This window comes from Sminthopsis crassicaudata, chromosome 2 (genome assembly GCF_048593235.1).
Source record: "Sminthopsis crassicaudata isolate SCR6 chromosome 2, ASM4859323v1, whole genome shotgun sequence".
NCBI lineage: Eukaryota > Metazoa > Chordata > Mammalia > Dasyuromorphia > Dasyuridae > Sminthopsis > Sminthopsis crassicaudata.
Window position 1 is genome coordinate 439772167 of NC_133618.1, and position 20648 is coordinate 439792814.

General features: G+C 37.2%; 1 protein-coding gene and 1 long non-coding RNA gene across 3 annotated transcripts in view; one reads left to right on the plus strand and one right to left on the minus strand.

The window, feature by feature from the left end:
• Positions 1-92: 92 nt before the first annotated feature.
• LOC141557193 (uncharacterized) lies at positions 93-19762 on the plus strand. The gene is made up of 3 exons (XR_012486728.1): positions 93-206; positions 18723-18780; positions 19652-19762. It is a non-coding gene; the product is annotated as an uncharacterized LOC141557193 (long non-coding RNA).
• Positions 14308-20648, minus strand: part of UQCC1 (ubiquinol-cytochrome c reductase complex assembly factor 1) — a 130987-nt gene continuing 124646 nt past the window's right edge. For both annotated transcript variants that reach the window (XM_074292485.1, XM_074292484.1), the window contains exon 10: positions 14308-15813. In XM_074292485.1, the coding sequence (XP_074148586.1) occupies positions 15679-15813 (135 nt within the window). In that variant the 3' untranslated portion in view covers positions 14308-15678. The remainder of the gene's footprint in view (positions 15814-20648) is intronic.

Here is a 20648-nt window from a genome sequence, read left to right on the forward strand (position 1 = left end):
TTGGGGGAGACGGCTATTCACCCCAAACAGGACCCAGAGAGTAGTTTTCTCTGTAGTCTCTGGCTCTGGGTGTGTAGCTTCCCTCCCCTCTTAAACAACGACCCAAGGCAGAGGTACTCAGTGAAAAGCAGAATTGAAGACTGAAGGAAGCAGAGTCCTGTTGGCCGGCAGTGCAGTCTGAAAAAGATTACACATGTAAACTCAAGGTAAGCTCTTGGGAGTCTGGGAGTCAAATGGCTAGGTTGAGAGAGACCCTGAGGGATTAGCCCTCCTAAAATTATTTTTGTTGTGGACTGCTTTCGACCCCAATGATAAAAGGATTTTCTAATGATTGAAAGATAAGAGGGTAACGGAGACCTCTGCTAACAACCTAGTTTGGGACTAGGACTAAAATGGGATAGAAGCAGTCCAGAATTTGTGTTAGGATGTTAGCCAGGGAATTCAAGTTGACAGTCTTCTTGGGAGTCAACTTAAAGACTGGGATGAACTTCCCAGATATAAAAGGGAAGAAAATTGGGAGGATGCTCCAAGGACTATTTGGGAATATCAGACTAAAATCTATTTGTAACAGGTGAAAATAGAGTTCTATGTGTGTCTGTGTGTGTATGTCTGCTTTGCATTTTGTGTTCCATGTTAAAAGTTAGCAAGCTTGTAAGAGATAAGAATTCAGCTTCTGTGTTGCAAGCTTAGAAAAATATCAGGCTGAATTGTTGGAATTGGAATTCATTTGGGTAGTAATTCTTTCAGAGTAGCTCAGAATGTATTGGTCTTTGATCATGGTAAAGAAATTTGGGAACTAATTTTGGGCTTCTCAAGATTAGGATAGTGCAAGAAAATAAAATCTCTCTTTCTCTCCCTCTGCCTCTGGCTGACTGCAGCAGCTTAGTGGGAAAGAAGAATGAAAATAAAAAAACATAGATTGAAAGGGATTTGAACGTTTGGAAAGTTTTGAGAAAATAAAAGCAGTGTGCTATCACTTTAGAAACTCCTGTAAACAAGGGCCTGTAACTTTGTTGTCAAACTCAGGTTTGTGGAATTTTGCTAGAAAAAAATTGGTGCTAAATTCTTTCCTGGCTTACTAAAGAAAAGAAGTTTGAATGGAATATCTAGGTAGATTTTAGGAAATTTCACAAACTAAAGTACTGGTTAATTTAAAAATAACTTTAAATTGGTATGTGTGTTTAAATTGGAAACAACACAATGGTAGCATGTCTAATAAATTAAATGACATCTCCAATTCATGGCCAGACATAAATAAGAAACTGCAGATATTGGAAGGGTGGATCATAAAATAAAATAAAGGGTAAATAGCTGAACATGAGGGCCTTCTAACCTGTTGGACCTGTGGGAAAACTAGGCATGCTCCTAAAAAAAAAAAAAAAAAAAAAAAAAAAAAAAAAAAAAAAGCAGCCAGTTCTAGAGAGAAGGAAGAGAATAATAAAATTCAAACTTAATCTGGGCTGGGTCATAAAAACTCCGCCTGGACTGATGAGAGTGAGACAGAGCTGTTGGAAGAACACTCAGGCAGAAAGAAAAAACAAAACAAAACAAAACTGTATTTAGTTTGATTCAGAGTTTGTTACTGTCTGAAAATTTGTTAATTACTTTGGGTAATTTGTAACATTATAAGTTATGCTTTAAATCCAGCTCTGCTAGACATATGGGTTTTGTGGAGTTATTTAGCTGTTCACTATAAGTTTTGAAGGGAAAAGGAGAGGAGAATGCAGGAGATTTATAAAGGATTGATTTGTAGGAGCAATTAAAGGTTTGGATGATTTTAGAAAGTAAGGTATTTGGGAGTAGAAAGAAGTGGGGGAAGCGCAACTACATGGAATCATTCCCCCTCTCCTAAGTGTGTTCCAGCCATTTTTTTTTCTTTTTTCTTATCAAGTTGCTGCTGGTGCAGCAAACTGTGATTTAAAGGGACAGGCTACTGTTACACGATGTTAATTGATTATATATGATGATTTTCTTGTTTAAGGAATATGATCATAAATGTGATCTGTAGTTTGAAAGGGTTATTTCAAAAAGTTTAATTGATGTTTTTAAGAACTTTTCAGATTTGTTTATGTGAATGATGCCAATTATTTAAAGGGACTCCAAGAATAATAATTTTTGTCTCCTTTTGAACATGTTTTTGTTATGGACAATATGTAGTTTGGGATTTTTCTGTGTATTGGGTATTTTAAAAGCAAAATGATTAATATACTATTCAACTTATTCTAGATCCAACATCTATTTGGGTATATAAGAATTGTGTGAACATTCTGGGATAAATTTCTTACTGTTAAAAGTCTTACCATATGTAGATGATCCTCTTGTGGCAGGGAGGAAAAAGAGTGACCTTGTCCAAGTCACTATCAATTTGTTAAATTATTTAGGAGCACAGGGACTGAGAATTTCTCAAGACAAATTGCAATTTGTGAAACGTGAAATAAAATATTTAGGTCATTGTATAAGTGAAGGGAAAAAAAATAGATCCTGTAAATTACTTGAGGAAAAGATTGGGGCATCTCAAATACCTGTTGTTCGTAGTAGACCACCTGACCTTAGGGGTGGAGGCCTTTCCCCTTCCTAGGGCAACTGTCTCAGCAGTTGCAAAAGTATTCCTTGAGCTTATCATTCCAGGGTATGAGTTGGTGAAGCAGGTAGATTCGGACCAAGGTACCCATTTCACAGCTAAGATCCTCCTATCTGTGGCCCAAGCTCTAGAAATATCATGGGACTTACACACCCCATGGCATCCGCCTTCATCAGGTAAAGTGGAAAGAATGAATAAGGAAATTAAACAGCAACTGACCTAAATTGGAGTTAGAGACACAATTGCCCTGGACCAAGTGCCTTTATTAAAAAAGAATAAAACCCCAAAGGGATGTGGGATTATCACCTTATGAATTATTGTATGGTCACCCTTATCCAAAAGGGATTCAAAATTCTTCCTTGGATCCAATGTTTGAAACCAAGGATTTGTTTTTAAGGAAAATATGTCATGTCTTTACTGCAACATCTGAAAACCTAACAACTAAGAGGGCTTATTGCTAAGACTCCTCCCTTAGCATTCACAGTGCATAAGTTCTAGCTTGGAGACTGGACCTTGGTTCAGATGTGGAAGGAGGACAAGCTGACCCTGAGCTGGAAAGGACAATTCCTCTTGACATCAGATACAGCAGTGCTACACAGGAAAGAGGATGGACTCGGCATACTAGAATAATGGACGGGTGGATACTCCGAGGGTATGGACTTCCAAAATGAATCCAGAAAACAAGCTGAGACAAACATTTAAAAGGAACTGATGAACTGTGCATGTAAAATCTTGATAGTGGTATTGATCTGGGGTACCTTGTTGGGTCACCTAAATCAAATAGGTGCAGGACCATGGATAGGAGAAAGTAAATGTGAATGGACTCATTGACCACAGAGGGTAGATATCATAGATTGGAATGAGTATAAAAACAGATGGAACAAGTCAAATATTGTTTGTAATGATGGGTCAGTGCTTAATTATGTCCACCAGCATTAATTAGAGGGTAATGAGGGCAAACTGGTGATGCTAATGGGTGAGGAGATGCTTGGCTCCTAGCACAGATTATCAAGGAATATGGACCAGTGACATGGGCCCTAGTATATATATGTAAAAAAACAGATTAATTTGACTGTAAGCAGTCTTAGGAGAAACAACTAACCAAATTGCTCAGGCCCTTGATCTATTAGCCGATCAAGCCACCCAGACAAGGGAAGCTGTTTTATAACATAGATTAGTTTTAGATTATCTGTTAGCAGAGGAAGGAAGGGTCTGTGGGAAACAAAACCTGTCCACCTGTTGTATGCAAATTGATGACAACAGACAAGTAGTAAAAGAAATTACTAAGGGCATTCGCAGGATAATTCATGTGCCTGTACAAGTTTGGAAATCTTCCTTCATAAAGAGTTGGTGGTCTTGGTTTGATGGTAGCTAGTGGAAACAGCTCTTATGGTATAGACATTGTAATCAGTGGTATTTTTCTATAATTACATTAGCAACAAGAATAGTTCAAAGATCACTGTCAAGAATCTTACATACAGGGGGCGGCTAGGTGGCATAGTGGATAGAGCACCAGCCTTGAATTCAGGAGGACCCGAGTTCAAATGTAGTCTCAGACACAACACTTCCTAGCTGTGTGACCCTGGGCAAGTCACTTAACCCCAGCCTGGGGGGGGGGGGAAGAATCTTACATACAGAGGATGCTGTTAAAATGATGATTTTACAAAAAAAGGTATAGGAGGCAGTAGCCGGGGATGATCTGAATGAGGAGATTAACAAGCAATATGTAGAGATGTTAACTGAATTTGACCAAAATGTTAAGTTTTTCATGAGGATATATATATAACAGGGGGGGATTTGTGTAGAAAAGGTGAAGAACTTGCAGCTCAAGCACATATTGATCAGTAACTGTTAAATTAGCTGAAGCCTTGAAGCCTCAGTTTTGGCTTCTCTGGAGTCACATGATTTTAGACAAGGCCTGGACTATATTTCATTGTCCAAAGAAGGAATTAAAAAATGTACATGGTATACCATTATCTCATTTATTGCATTCTACTAGCCAAATAAGGGAATAAAGACTTGTGTAACCAACAGTAACTTATAGAGGACGGGATTTCTGGGATTTTTTTTTTGTCTGAAATGTATAAAAACTGCGCACACTCTCAAGGGAGTGGGCCTCCTACTGTGAGTTTATTTCTTGATGGGGCTGCCCTGCCTCTCATGAGACACTATAATAAACAATCTGCCTTCTACTTTGAGTGATCTCTGAGTAGTCATTTTGGGTAAGATCTTTTTACATCCCATACAAAGTGATCTGTAATGAACAGAACCAGCTAAACCCAGAGAAAGGACACTGGGAAATGAGTATGGACCACAACATAACATTTCCACTCTTTCTGTTAATGTTTACTTGCAATTTTTGTTTTTTTTCTTCTCAGGTTATTTTTACCTTCTTTCTAAATCCAATCTTTCCTGTGCAACAAGATAACTATAAAAATATGCATACATATATTATATTCAACATGTACTTTAACATATTTAACATGTATGGTACTACCTGCCATCTAGGGTAGGGGGTAGGAGAAAGAAGGGGAAAAGTTGGAACAGAAGGTTTTGCAAGGGTCAATGTTGTAAAAATTAGCCATGCATAGGTTTTGTACATAAAAAGCTATAATAAAAATATTTTTTTAAAAAGAGGGGGTGAAACAATTATTTAACCCAAGGAATTTATCTTACTTGGATAAAAGGGTGAAGTCCAGGATAGAAAGCAACCTAGCAAGCCAGTGGCAGGCCCCTCCTCAAGAAAGCAGTGGTAGATACTGAAGCCCAGTGTGGTGGAGCAGGCAAATACCAACACTAGGATCCCCTACTTCCTCTGTGTAGCCAGGGGACCAGGCAGACTCCAGATCTAAGACCCACCATGAGCTTCATTTAGCCTCCTGCAAAGAGGCAACCTGCAGTATCTAGACCTCCATCTGTTTCAGTGTAGTCCCAGGTAAACAGGTAGGCATTAACTGAATGTGTGCCAGGCCCAGTACTTGCTTCAGCATATCCTTGGACAAACAGGCAGCCACCAGCAGCCAAATCCCCATGTTTCAGTGAATCCTTGGGGAAATATAGAAACGCCCCACCAGCCTCAACATACCCCAGACACCAATATTAGGACCCATATTCAGCACCAGATAAACAGCCAGACCCCTATAGCCTCTGGAAGCACTAGCTACCATCTATTCTCTACCCCCTCAGCTCAGCGCCAGACATGAAGGTCACCCACCGGCTTCAAAGCAACATTAGTGCAGCCACAACAGACAGCCCAAGGCACAACAAGCCTGAGACAATGCCCCTTCCATCCTAGGAGCAGAACTCAAATTTAAATGCAAGGAAAAAGGCCAAAAAAATTGACCAAAAAACTACAGAAAAAGAATCTGACCACAGAAAGTTATGGTGACAGGAAGAGAAAGAAAGAATAATAGAGAATACTTCGATCTATATTCAGACTTGATCAGTTTCTTCTCTGAGTAGGGATAGGAATTTTCATCTTAAGTCCTTCAGAGTAGGTGTGTTTGATTATACTACTGAGGATAACAAAGTCATGTACATAGCTGGATATTCCAGGATATTGCTATTACTTTGTATGCAGTATATTTCACTATGTTCATGGAGGACTTTCCAGGTTGGTTTGGTTTTTTTCCTGAGAGTACCCTGCTCATCATTTTCCAGAGAACAATAATATTCCATCAGGAAAACTTGCTTTGGAATTTTAAAAAAATTACTATTGCTAGTTGTATTTTTCCCCATTTATTCTCTCTTCACTTTGTGTCCTCAAAAGTGTTTCGCTACTGACCCTTCCCTATCTCAATATGCTTTTTTGTCCCCTTCCCTCTCCATTCCGTTACACTTATTTTCCTGTAGTATTAGACAGATTTCTATATTCCTATTCAGTATGTATGTTATTCCTTAGTTGAACCAGTTCTGATGAGAGTAAGGTTCATCACTCATCCTCTCCTCCCTCTTTTTTCCTCCACTGTAAAAGCTTTTTCTTGGTGCACACATTTTTTAGTATTATTATATCATTGTTTATGGCACTTTTTAGCAAGATAGTTTTCTTATCTCTTTTAATTAGATGTTTTTATTTTTTCTGAGATCATGATTGCTAACCCTGCTTTTACTTTGGCTTCTCACATAATAAATTCTGCTCTATACCTTTATTACATATTTATCTCTGTTTCAAATGTGTTTTTTGTAAACATACTGCAGATTCTAGTTTTTAATGCATTTTGCTTTGCATTTTTTTATGGGTGAGTTCAACCCATTCATATTTATGTTCCCTATGTATTTCTTTCCACTCTATTTTCCTTTATTATTCTTTCTCTCTTACCTTTCAGCCTGTCCCTCCTCACAATTGGCTTTTTGATCACCACCTTCCCCAATTTACCCTCCATCAGTTTCTTCTCCTCTCTTGTCCCCAATCTCTTTTTACTTCCTTATAGGATAAAATTTATTATTTCTGTGCCCAACTGAATGTTATTCCCTCTTTGTGCTAATTCTGATCACAGTAAGGTTTAAGTACTGCCTGCCACCTCATCTTCCCCACCACTGTTATAACTTTCATGCTGCTTTTATGCAAAATAATTTACTCTGTTTTATCCCTTCCTTCTTCTCCCAGTGCAATCTTCTTTCTCACCCTTCAATTTTAGGTTTGTTTTTTTTTTTATCCCATCATGATCAACTCACTCCTGCATTCTGTGTATACTTCTAATCATCTTAATGGTGATAAAAAGTTCTTAAGAGTTACAAGTATCAACTTGCCATGTAAGAATATACAGTTTAACCTTACTGAATCTCTAATATTTTGTATCCTGTTTACCTTTTTATGCTTCTCTTGAGTCTTGTATTTGAAACTCACATTTCCAGTTTCTGGTCTTTTAATTAGGAATGCTTGAAAATTCTTAGTTCATTAAATAGCCATTTTCCTCTCTGAAGGAGTATACTCAGTTTTGCTATGTAAGTGATCATAATCCTACTTCCTTTGTCTTTGAGAATAACATATTCCAAGCCCTCAGGTTCTTTAGTATAAAAGCTGCTGAATCCTGTGTGATCCCAGCTGTGGCTCCACAATACTTGAATTCTTTTTGGAATCTTGAAGTATTTTCTCCTTTGCCTATGAGCTGTGGAATTTGGCTATAATATTCCTAGGATAATTCATTTGGGGATATTTTCTATGTAGTAATCAGTGTTTTCTTCTTCTTTTTTTTTTCTGAGGCTGGGGTTAAGTGAATTGCCCAGGGGCACAGAGCTAGGAAGTGTTAAGTGTCTGAGACCGAATTTGAACTCGGGTCCTCCTGAATTCAAGGTTGGTGCTCTATCCACTGCGCCACCTAGCTGCCCCAATGTATTCTTTCAATTTCTATTTTGCCCTCTCATTCTAGGATATCATGACAGTTTTCTACATTGACATGAAATACAGCCAGCTCATTTCTAAAATGGAAAACTGACTCAAATGTATAAGAATGTAAGTCATTCATCAATTGATAAAGGGTCAAAGGATATGAACAATTTTCAGATGAAGAAATAAAAGCCATTTCTATTCATATGACAAAATGCTCTAAATCACTATTAGAGAAAGACAAATTAAGACAATTCTTAGGTACCGGCTTACACCTCTCAGATTGGCTAAGATGACAGAAGGTAAGCAAAAATGTTAAAGAGAATGTGGGAAAATTTGAACACTAATAAATTGTTAGAATTGTGAAATAATCTAACCATTCTGGAGAGCAATTTTGAATTATGTCCAAAGGGCTATAAAACTGTGCAATACCTTTTGATCCAGCAGTCTCAATACTGGGTCTATACCTGAAGGAGATAAAAAGGGAAAAGGATCCATATGTGCAAAAATGTTTGTAGCAGCTTTTTGTATGGCAAGGAGTTGAAAATTGAATGTATGCCCATCAACTGGAGAATGGTTGAATAAACTATGGTAGGTGAATGTAATGGAATATTATTCTATAAAAAATGATGAACAGGCTAACAAGTTTGGAAGACCTACATGAACTGATGCTAAGTGAAGTGAGCACAACGAGGAAAACATTGTACACAGTTACAAGAAGATTATGTGGTCAACTGTAATAGACTTGGCTCTTCTCAACAATGTGGTGATTCAAGGCAATGCTAAATGCAAATCACACCCAGAGAGAGAACTATGGAGACCAAATGTGTATTGAAACATAGTATGCTCATCTTTTGTTGTTTTTTTTTTTCCCCTTTCAGTCTGATTTGTCTTGACAAATATGTAAATATATTTAAAAGGATTGCATACTTTTCACCTATATGACTGCTTGCTGCTTGGGAAGAGGGGAGGTAAAGAGAGAAGAAAAATTTATAACACAAATTTTTACAAAAATTAATGTTGAAAACTACATGTATTTAGAAAAAATACAATTAAAGTACAGGTTAGATTAAAAAAAATTAACAAATTAAAAAAAAGGATTTTTTTTTATCATGACTAGTACAATATCTCTCCCTGGACCTATTTTCCATGTCAGCTGTTTTTCCAATGAGAAATTTCACATTTTCTATTTTTTCATTTTTTAAATTTTGTCTTGTTTTTTGATGTCTTAGGAAATTATTAGTATCCACTTGTCCAATTCTAATTTTAAAGGAGCGTTTGTTCTTCCTTTTCCATTTGGCTAGTTTACTCTTTAAAGCATTTTCTTCAGTGAATGTTTTTTGGACCTGCTTTTCCATTTGGTCAATTTTTTTAAAAAGAAGTTTTTGGTGAAGTTTTGTTTCTCTTTTCTCATTTCTTATGCTTCCAAGCAAGGTATTGACTTTTTTTGTCTTGCATTACTCTCATTTCTTTTCCCAATTTTTTTTTCTATTTCTACTGTTTGCTTTTTAAAGTCTTTTTTTTTTTTTTTTTTTTTTTTGAGCTTTTCTAGTTCTTTTTGGGCCTGAGACTAATTCATGGTCTGTTTTCTTTTTGAGGCTTTACATGTAGCTGTTCTGACATCATTGTCTTTTTCTAAGTTTCTAAGCCTTGATGTTCTCTGTCATCATAATAACTTTCTGTGGCCAGGATTTTTGTTTTTTGTTTGCTGTTCATTTTTTAAAGTTATTTTGACTTTTAACATTTCATGCAAAAATTGAGCTCTGTTCCTGGAGTGAAAAGAACATTGTTTTAAGCCTTCTTGTGGGGGTTTCAAGATCTCACTACTGTCCTGTCCTGGTGAGGCCATGTTGCTGGTTAGCTAGCATTGGGGAATTATCTTATTGGTTATCTGTTCTAGGGGTGGGATCTTGCTGCTGCTGCTGGCTTATCTTAGGGCCTCATTGATGGTCTGCATCAAGGATGAAGTTTCACTGATGGCTTGCTCTTCATTGCAAGTCCCAATGGGTGCCACTGGCTTCCTTGCCAAACCTTTCTCCCTTCCCATCCCAGTGAGACAAATCTTTCCTTGATGACCCTCCAAGCTGTTCTGCGTTGGTCAACTGCTTCACTGCTGGTTTTGGAGTATTATTGTTAAGGTTGTTTAGAGAGGAATTTGGGAAAATTCAGGGGAGTTTCCATCTCATTCAATTTATCTCAATTTTAGCACTGGAAGTTCATGGCAATTCATTACTTAAAAAATATTATCAAATTCATCTGTTCTCTCTCATTTATTTCCTGTCTATTTTGTTCCAGAGTTCTTTCAATGAATACTACTGTATTCATTTCATGTCCTGTTCAGTTTCTTCTGGATGGACTATATTTTATTAATGTTTTTTCCCCCTAAAATGTAGCATCTAGTAGTACAGATGGAGTTTGACCAAATCAAAGTAGGCTGGGACTATCACTTTCTTGGGCCTGGTCACTAGGCCTCTCAATAGAGCATTGAATTAAATAACCCTTTTTTGGCTGCTATATCACATTAATGAATCATGGAGTTTGTTTTATATCCTCATTTTTAAATGAATTGCTATCACTATCATCTTGTATGTGTAAAGTTTATTTCTTGAACCTAGATATCAAGACAATATTCTCCATATTAAATTTCTTTTTTTTTTCCCCCTGAGGCTGGGGTTAAATGACTTGTCCAGGGTCACACAGCTAGGAAGTGTTAAGTATCTGAGACCAGATTTGAACTCAGGTCCTCCTGAGTTCAGGGCTGGCGCTCTATCTACTGTACCACTTCACTGCCCCCTCCATATTAAATTTCAACTTACATTTGACTGAATATTCCATTGCATTTAAATAATTTTGATACCTGATTCTCATTTAATATGAGAATATCCACCTTTAAGTCATATGAGTCTAATAAACTTTTGTAACTTATGATGTTATCAAAATTACTGGTAAAAATGAGTAAAAATAAAAACTTTTAAAAATAAGACCTCCTCTTTCACACTATCAAAATATTTTAACTGTTCTTTTGAGTATGTCCATTTAAACAGTTCCAAATCCACCTAACTGTATAACAGCCCAGTCCACATAACTCTATCCTATCTAAAATAGCAAAAGAAACTTTGTCAAATGCTTTGTTAAAATCTAAGCCAACTATTTATAGCATTCTCCTGTAATGTCTGTACCAGATAGATACATATCTGACCAGTTCTTGACAAATGAAATTGGCTCTTTGTGATCAGATTTCATTTCTAGATATTAATAATCCCTCCATATTGTTACAAGATCTGCTAGGAATTATAATCAAATTCAATGCCATGAAATCTGCAAACTACACTCTCTTCCTTTTCATGAAAACTACAATATTAGCATTTTTTTTCATCTAGAAGTACTCTTACAATCTTGCAGCCAAAGATCAACAATCATAATCCTTGCTTCTTTTACAACCTTGGGATCTAGTTCTTCCAAGATGGCAACTTGAAGTCATCAGGAACCACTAGGTATCTGTTCTCTTAATTCTTCTCCTTCCTATCTTGGGCTTTAACTCTCTATTATTCACAATTGGTTTGTCCTTTTCCAGTCTTTTATATTAAGGATATCATCATCCTTCTAGAACTCAGGATTTTTCATCTAGAATGAAGTTATTCCTTTCCCTCCCTCCAGAAATTACTTTATATTTACTTATATGTATACCTTATTGGATCTCCCAGAAGAATGCAAGCAATTTTAGGGCAAAAATTGTTTTATTTTTGCCTTCCTGTCCCTATTACCTATATACATTGTAGGAAATTAAGAAATATTTACTTGAATCTAAGTTACCTTTGATTCTATCTACTCCTGAGACTTCCATCTTTAATCACTTGCAAATTCCAGACAGTGTTCCTCCTTTATATATATATCTTTTTTTAGTATTTTTCTGTAGTATCTTTAGTATTTTAACTACTTCAATTCCTATGACTTTATTATTCCATTTACCACAAGTCACCTCTCAACTCTTAATGTTTTTATGCACTTCTACTTGAGTTATCTTCATAAAATGTTATTTTCATCATGTCAATATTATCAGTAATCATATTTATTTGGTAGCAAAAGTATTATCATCACCATTTTATAGATGAGGAAATAAAGAGTTTCAGACACGGTTCAGTATTAATTGAACTGGATTTCGAAGCCTGGCCTCCTGTCTCTAGTGATTTTTCTGCTATCTTATGCTTCTTTTCAGAAGGTAGACTATTATTCTGGAGTCTACTGGCTACTTATTGTCTACCAGTTCAAGTCTATGTTCCTCAGTCTAACTAGAAAACAAAAACAAAAACATAGGATTTATAGATGGAAAATTCCTTAGAGATTATCCAGTCCAATCTCTTTTATATATGAGGAAACTAAGGCCTATAGAAGTAAGTGACTTGCCCAAGACCACACAAGTTTACAAGTAGTAGAGGTCTATTCTCCAAATCCAGTGTTTTTCTCTTACAATAAATTGCATTAAATGTTTACTATTAATGGACCCAGGTATCTATTTTATCTCATGTCTTACTATTCTTGACCACAGTGCTCTAGGTTATCAGACTGTGCCATCCACACCCTACTCATTTCGTTTATTTATTCCATTACCTAGCATAGAATGCCCTCTCTCCTTTGCCTACTCATTATTTTCATCCTTAAAAATCCAATTCATGGCATGGATCTCAACAAAGTATTTTCACCTTTTTTATTCTTGTTTGCTTGTTTTTTGTTTTCTCATTTTTTCTCTTCTTTGATCTGATTTTTCTTGTACAGCATGATAATTGTGTTAATATATAAAGAAAAATGCACATGTTTAACATATTGGATTATTTGCTGTCTAAGGGAGAAGGTGGGAGAAGGGAGGGAAAAATTTGGAACACAATTTTACAAGGATGAATATTGAAAACTGTATATATTTTGAAAATAAAAAGCTTAAAAAAATTAAATCAAACTCATGTTCATTTCAATCCTCTTAATTCCTCCAAGATTTATGTATGTGCCACTGTATCTTTCTATCAAAGTCATCTGTTGTACCATCTCTGGATCTCAATTCCCATAATCTATAAAATGGTCCTACTACTTACAGCATTCCCTATCTCACTGGATTACTGTGAAAATCAAATGAGATTGGACACTGAGCACCTTATAAAACATCTTCAGTCACCATTCTCATTGTTTTTTGATTCCTATTCAGACTCTAGAAGGCAGGGACCTGGACCTCTAATGGTTTTTTATAACTGCTTAGTTTTTTAAAACATGCTGAAAATTAAGAGAGTAATCACTAAGTGTTCAAGGAAGTAAGTTGGATCTTTTATCTGGTAAAGACATTGGATTGAAAAGGGGGCTAACACCTAGGAAGGAAACAAACATGCCAGGAGTTCATAGACATGGCATTTAGAAAGCAGGTAATGAACTCATTTTATGGTTTTCCTCAATATGAGATAATTGCACATATGAAACATGGATAAATCCCATGACCACAAAGACTAAGTGAGACACTGATGTCTGAGTTCCCTCACTGGTGAGAATACCTGAGGCTTTTATTAGTATAGAGGGCCCCCAAGTTTCTCATCATCCTAGTTCCCTTTCTTTGGTTGTTCCCCAACTAGTCTTTATTCTTCCTGAAATTTCCCAGAAATTAATATGTAAGGTGGAAATATGGAAGCTCATTTAATGTCATGGTGCTGGGAACTTTTTAAAAAGCAAGTAACATCTCAGACTATTTCACTCTTTAAAGAAGTATAGTGGCCAGAAGGAGTGACAAGTCTCACTCTATTCTGGCCTGGTCAGACAATAACTAGAGTATCACATTCATTTCTGGTTCACTTCAGGAAGAATAAAGACTAGTTGGGAAACTTGAGGCCATGCCATATATGACTCAATCAAAGGAGTCAAACAAGCTTAGCCTGAGAAAGAGCAAGCTTAGGGAAGGTAGGATAGTTGTCTTTAAATATCTGAAGGCCTATCAAAAGTGATTAGATTTCTTCTGATAGATGCCTGGGGAAAAATTAGGACCAATGGATAAAAGTTACAAGGAGAAAGATTTTTTTTCAATGTGAAGAACAGCTTTCAAAAATTTCAAAAAATAATGGAATTGTAAAGTTGTGAGTTCCCTCTTCTTGAAGATGTCCAAATAGAAGGTAGATGACCACTTGTAGGGGGTGTGGCAGTAATGAGAATTTATGCTTTAGGTAAGGGTCTGGGTAGATGACTTAAATTCCATTCAGATCTAAGATGCTATAATTCTGTGACTGGGGTCTATGGCTCTATTAGGCCAGAGAGTTGCCAAGGGCAGCAAAGGGGTTAAAGTTTAAATAACTGTTTTATATATGAATTAATGTGTGGAGCTGGGAGCCAAAATCTGTTCCATTAATTTTTCCATCTATTCCAGGAGTAGTTAGGTACACACAGTAAAGTTTATTTTGGTATACTTCACTCCATTAAAAATAAATTAATCAGCAAATTCCTGCCTTGCTCAGCCCTGGTTTATGTGAATATTGCCCAGCTGTAATGAGTTACAAGGTGTTATTATCTCACACACACAGGAGGCTTCTCTCTAGAGCTCAACTTGCAACAAAAGCATCTTAAATAAACTGAGAGAAGGCTGTTTGGTTTGTAATGTTTTCACAGAAGTGGGATATATACCTCACACATATAGAGTTTCTTTATATGACTCATTTTATAACAAGTCAAACGGAGGAAGTTTGCTTTGGGGGAAAAAAATGAACAATACGACTTTTTTTTTTTTTTTTTTTTCCCCAATCCAAAGAAAATACTCTGGGGAGGTGGCTACATCCAGAGAGGGAGGGCTCAGGTCCCCAAACCCAAAAGTCTGGTGATGGGGTCACTCTGAATTTAGGCAGGACAAACCAATTCAGGAATATAAAGAGACTGGGCCCTAGGCTCCATTGCACTGCCAAAGGGAGGAATTTCTCCTACTCTAGCCAAATCCTCCTAAAGAAGGGACCCAGAAAGAAAATTTGAGATCACAATCCCCATCTGGCGCATCAAGGTGGACTCCAAGAGAAGGGCATGCTGTCCTTGTTATGAGCTGAGGTCTCTGAGGGAGCTGGGAGGTGAGTAGCCCCTTGAGCCTGAATGAGTTCAAAATGACTAGAGCATCTCCAAAAAAGAGGGGGTCCACTTTGGGTGGTTAATGAATGGGGACTCCTGGGAGACTCCTTACCAGCCACTTTCTCTGAGGTGGGGGCCCACAGTTTATGCTAACCCCATTTCAAATGACTTTCAGAAACACCTCCAAAATAAAAGAAAAAGCAGAGATAATTCTCTATTTCTTTTAATTCCCAACTCAACGCTATGCTTCATGTGGAGGGATAGATGCATCCCAACCCATCTGTTCTCAGTAGCATTGCAAAGAGTTCCAGGGGTAGAGAAGGTCTGGGGCTGCCTTCTGCCTTTTTTTTTTTTTTTAACCTCCCCCCAAGAGCCCTGGGGAAAGCAAACACATATAGCTGTCTGGGGAAAGGGGTCCCTGCAGAATTTCTTGGAGAAGAAAGCTCTTTCCCTGTCAATTCCTTGGGACAGCCTGCATGTCTCTCAGTACCCTGCGGCATAGTGGCCCCACCCAGTACCCCCCAGGCCAACTTCTGGGCACATTAAAAGGGAAATCAATACAAACAGGGGCCAGGTGTTTTACAGATGTTGTTCAATGGTTAATCCGGCCTCTTCCTGCTGGGTCCAGGGGCTGCAGGTACCTTGTTCCTAGCTTCTCCTCAAGGGCAGTTGCTCCATAGCTTGGTGGGGACACCCCTCAGAGGCCTTCATCATTGTATGTTGGCAAGTTGGGCTTCAGAACGCTTTGGGGATTTTTCTCCACGAGAGGGCGCCAAGTCACTTCCCCAGTTAAGAGAAGTTCTTCCCCATTCATGGAATCCAGGTATTGCATCTGCAAGGGGAGGTATAAAGAAATAAATACCAAAGACTTTAGCTGGGATAGGAGGCAAGAGGGTTCACCTATCTAATTCATACTAAGAGTTCAGGGAGATGCTTAACCACCTAACTTTCCAAATCCTCAGCAGAAGTCTCTGAGGCCACAGTAGAAAGTGTGGAGACCTTGGGGGATGTGTACCTGTGCACCTTCCAGCAACCAGAGGACCCCACCCTTTCACAGGTCCATAACCCCTAGCAATTTCTCTAAAGGGCAGCATGCCTGATTCATTCCACTTCAAACTTCCACAGAAGGGCAGGAGGAGAGCTGGAAGACATCTGGATCTCAGAGGCAATCGTGTTCACCTCCCTGGCCCATACAAGAATTCTCTACAGCACACCTGAGTGCTAGTTATACACCTCAGCTTTAAGACCTCTCATGATGACTGTCCTGATGGGGAACTCATTTCTTGAAGCTTCCCACTAAAGTTGTGGACAGCTTTATTTATTAAGAAGCTTTCCTTATACCAATTTTATTTATTTATTATTTATTTTTACTTTTTGCTTTTGAAGGCTGATTTATTTATTTTTATAATAATTTTTATTTACCAGAAATATGCATGGGTAATTTTACAACATTGACACTTGCCAAACCTTTTGTTCTAATTTTTCCCCTCCTTTCTTCCCCCTCACTCCCCCGCACCCGTGGCCAGAAGGCAAGTTAACCAATACATGTTAAATATGTTAAAGTCCTTATACCAATTTTAGACCCTTGTAAACCCCCCTACCCCCTCACCCCCAATCTTTCCAACTTCTGCTTTCTGGAGCAAAGAGAAGACATGTAGGGAAGAGAAGGAAGAAAAGACTATTATGGGGAAAAGGTATCAGTCGTGTTCTGTTTGGCCCCAAGGACAAACTAGAATCAAGGAGTGGAAGCTTCGAAGGGACCAATTTAGGCTTAGTGTCAGGACAGACTTCCTAACAATTATACCTATCCCACTTGGACTAGGATGCTGTGAGGTGGTGTGTGCCTGTTCCTAGAAATCTCAGAGCAGGGGAGATGTGTATGCTAGTGGGATATTCCTATCAGATAGCTCCTGAGGTCCCTTCTAATTGTCCAGTTTGTAATCTTGTAAAGGTGTTTTTATGAACTCCAAGAAGGTCCCAGCAGGTAGTGAAACTGAATGGTGAAGCACAGATTGTCAAAGCTGGAAGGATACTTAAAGATTTAACTTTTTTCCATCACAGACTCCTCTAAGTCATCTAGTAAAACTCTTGGACCCCTTCTCTCCGAATAATGGTTTTTGTTTTTGTTTTGTCTAGGAAAATGTGTGTGTGTGTTTCCACTTACATGTAATAACATTTTAAAACTGTTTTTTACAATTGTGAGTTCCAAATTGTCTCGCATCCTTCCTCCCTTCCCCAACTCATTGAAAAGGCAAACAATTTGACAATCTATACATGTGCAGTTATACAAAACATATTAATCATGTTGTAAACAAAAACAGATAAACCTCAAGAAAATAAGATAAGTTTTTTTTTTTAAGTATGCTTTGATCTGTATTTAGATTCCATCAGTTCTTCTCTGCAGCTATACAGCATTTTTCATCATAGAGTCTTTACAATTGTCTTGGATCTTTGTATTTTTGAGAACAGCTAAGCCATTCATAATTGATCATGATGCATATGATGTTTTCCTGGTTCACCTCACTCTACTTTGCATCAGTTCATGTAAGTCTTTTCAGATTTTTCTAAAACTATTCTTATTTCTTATAATACTATAGTATTCTATTACAATCATATCACAATTTGTTCAGCCATTTCCCAACTGATGGCTATCCAGAATAATGTTTTTAAAGGCATAAAATAAATTCTATAAATTTACAAAAGGAAATCAATTTTATTGAGGTACACATTACCTCATAGCCTGCCAGGCATTTCTCCACTAATAAGAAATGTTGCTCATCTATTTTTTTTTCATTTATTTTAATTTTTTCAATACCTTATTCTTTTATAAAGCTTTTTATTTTCAAAACATATGCGGAAATACTTTTCAACATTCATCTTTGCAAAACATTGTGTTCCAAAATTTTTTTTCTCCCTCCCTTGCCCCCACCCCTTCTCCTCAATGATAAGTAATGCAATATTTGCTAAACATGTGCAATTCTTCTATACATATTTCTACAATTATCATGCTGTACAAGAAAAACCAGATCAAAATGGGGAAAAATGAGAAAGAAGAGAAATGCAAGCAAACAGCAACAAAAAAAAGTAAACACTATGTTGTGATCCACACACAGTCACCACAGTCCTCTTACTGGTCCACTATCTATTAAAGTCTATTCAGATTCACGTTTATTATTTCCATGATACACTTTATCTCAACCTGTGCCGTTTCCTTTTCCTTCCGCCTTCAATCTTTCCCAACATCGTCCTGTCTTCTCATGTGACCCAAAATACTTAAGCTCCAGCTCAGTATTTGACATTCCAATGTCAGCCTAACTTAATTTCTTTAAGTATTAATTGATTTGATCTCCTTGCTGTCCAAGGAACTCTCAAAAGTCTTATACAGTATCACAATTTCAATGCATCAATTCTACTACTCTTACAGCCATACATTGCTACTAAAAAACTGTAATTTTGAATATATGGACCATATAATTAAAGTACACTTGTCAACATATATTAAAAAAAAAAAAAAAATTCAGAGGCCGCTAAATGGCTCAGTGAATAAAATACCCGTCCTCCTGGAGTCAGGAGTACCTGAGTTCAAATCCAGCCTGAAAGACACCATTTTCTTGCTGTGTGACCCTGGGCAAGTCACTTAATCCCAAATGCCTCATCAAACAACAACATAAGAAAAAAAAAATGTTCATGGGCCCTAGATTCAGAACTCCTGATCTAGCCTTGTCTCTCTCATTTTTACAGAGGAGGAGAGAGAATCCACACAAATTGGGAACAAAATGAGAATGCCCTGGATCTCAGAGTGAGTATACAATATTATTAAGGATGGAACCCCATGTCTGTCTCTTCTTTGGGCTTTTTCTATTAACTGCCTCTGACCTACTGGGCATTTTGAATCCAGGAACCATCTGAGAGACCAGAAGCAGCTCAAAAGTTCGTGAATCAACCCACCCAGATAGGTTCTTAGGTTTGGATTTTTGCAAGAGAAAAACTGGGAAGTCACAGAAATATCACCCTCCTTCTATATTTTAATTTCTTCATTACTAAGTGAGGATGATACAACAGCATTTGCTATGAACACTGTATGGGGAGATCACAGTCCTGTCATAACAGTCCTGTCATTGTAAGATTTCTGGAAGCTTTGGAATCATAAGACCATAACTATCAGGACACCCTATTAGATTCAAACTATTAATCCCCTGAGCCTATTTAAGAAAGCTCTCTTTTTGAGGATGCCCCTCTCTATGCTAGAGTTTTAAACTCAGAAATTATGATGGATTCCTAGGGGGGGCAGATGTTCTGACATATGACATAGGGAGAAGGGAAATTAATTGTTAATTGAATGATTGTTAATTGAAAACAATTTTAAATGGAAGAGGACTTTTCAGTTTTAAAAAAATTAAAGTTTTCCATTGGGCTCTAAGGAATGGAATTAAAGACCAATAAAAGAGATTCAATTAATGCAATTATTACTGCCACAGACACAGGCCAAAGTTCTCCAAAGACAACTGGCTTTCCTAGCCATTAATTAGGGACCCTGTGGTTTCCCATGGCTTAGCTCAACTTGTTCCTTCTTCTTAGAATGTCCATCTTTTGGACAGAATCAGCTACACCCAGAGAAGGAACACTGGGAAATGAGTGTAAACTGTTTGCATTTTTGTTTTTCTTCCCAGGTTATTTTTATCTTCTGAATCAAATTCTTCCTGTGCAACAAGAAATTTGGTTCTGCACACATATATTGTATCTAGGATATACTATAACATATTTAACATGTATAAGACTGCCTGCCATCTAGGGGAAGGGGTGGAGGGAAGGAAGGGAAAAATCGGAACAGAAGTGAGTGCAAGGGATAATGTTGTAAAAAATTACCCATGCTTATGTACTGTCAAAAAAAAGGTATAATTATAAAATAAAAAAAAAATTAAAAAAAAGAATGTCCATCTTCCCTTTAAGCCTGCTGAATTCTTATGTAGTTCTTTAAAATTCAATTCAAACATCATCTCAATGAAGTATTCCTTGACTCCATAGTCCCCAAGATCTTACCCCCCAAATCTTACCTCTGCCCTTGAATCTTTAATTTACTTATCATGTGATATTGTCTATCATAGTTATCTTGTTTTTATGTTCTCTTCTTCATTAGACTGTGAACTCTTGGAGGGCCAAAACAAAGTCTTACCTAAAGTCTTTATCTCTTGGAGCACTGAGCACTGAGATTGAGGCTCAGAATCCATCACACATTTAATAAACATTTGTTGACTGAATAAATGATGGTTTCACATTAATTAAATCTCCTAAAAAAGGATGATAAGCTGTTTAAGGGTAGGAGCTTTCGTCTTCTCCTCTTGAAGCACAATGGGGGCAAACAACATGCCCTCAATCAATGCCAGGAAGCCATGGTATTGTGTCACTAGAAAAAATGCTGCCCAATTTTCAGGTAACACAGCATCCATGAACATAGGGAAATAATCAGTGCCAGGAGAATTAATCAGTGTTTAACAAGTGCCTACTATGCCAAGCAACAAGATACAAAGGTAGTTATAACTGAGGAACCTATAAATTAAATGGGAGGAAAAACAACACAAATAATTATGAAAAAAAGGAAAGTATATACCTGTAAAATGGAGATCTAGGGAAAAGTGGTAGTAGAAATTTGAGGAAGGAGAGATATAA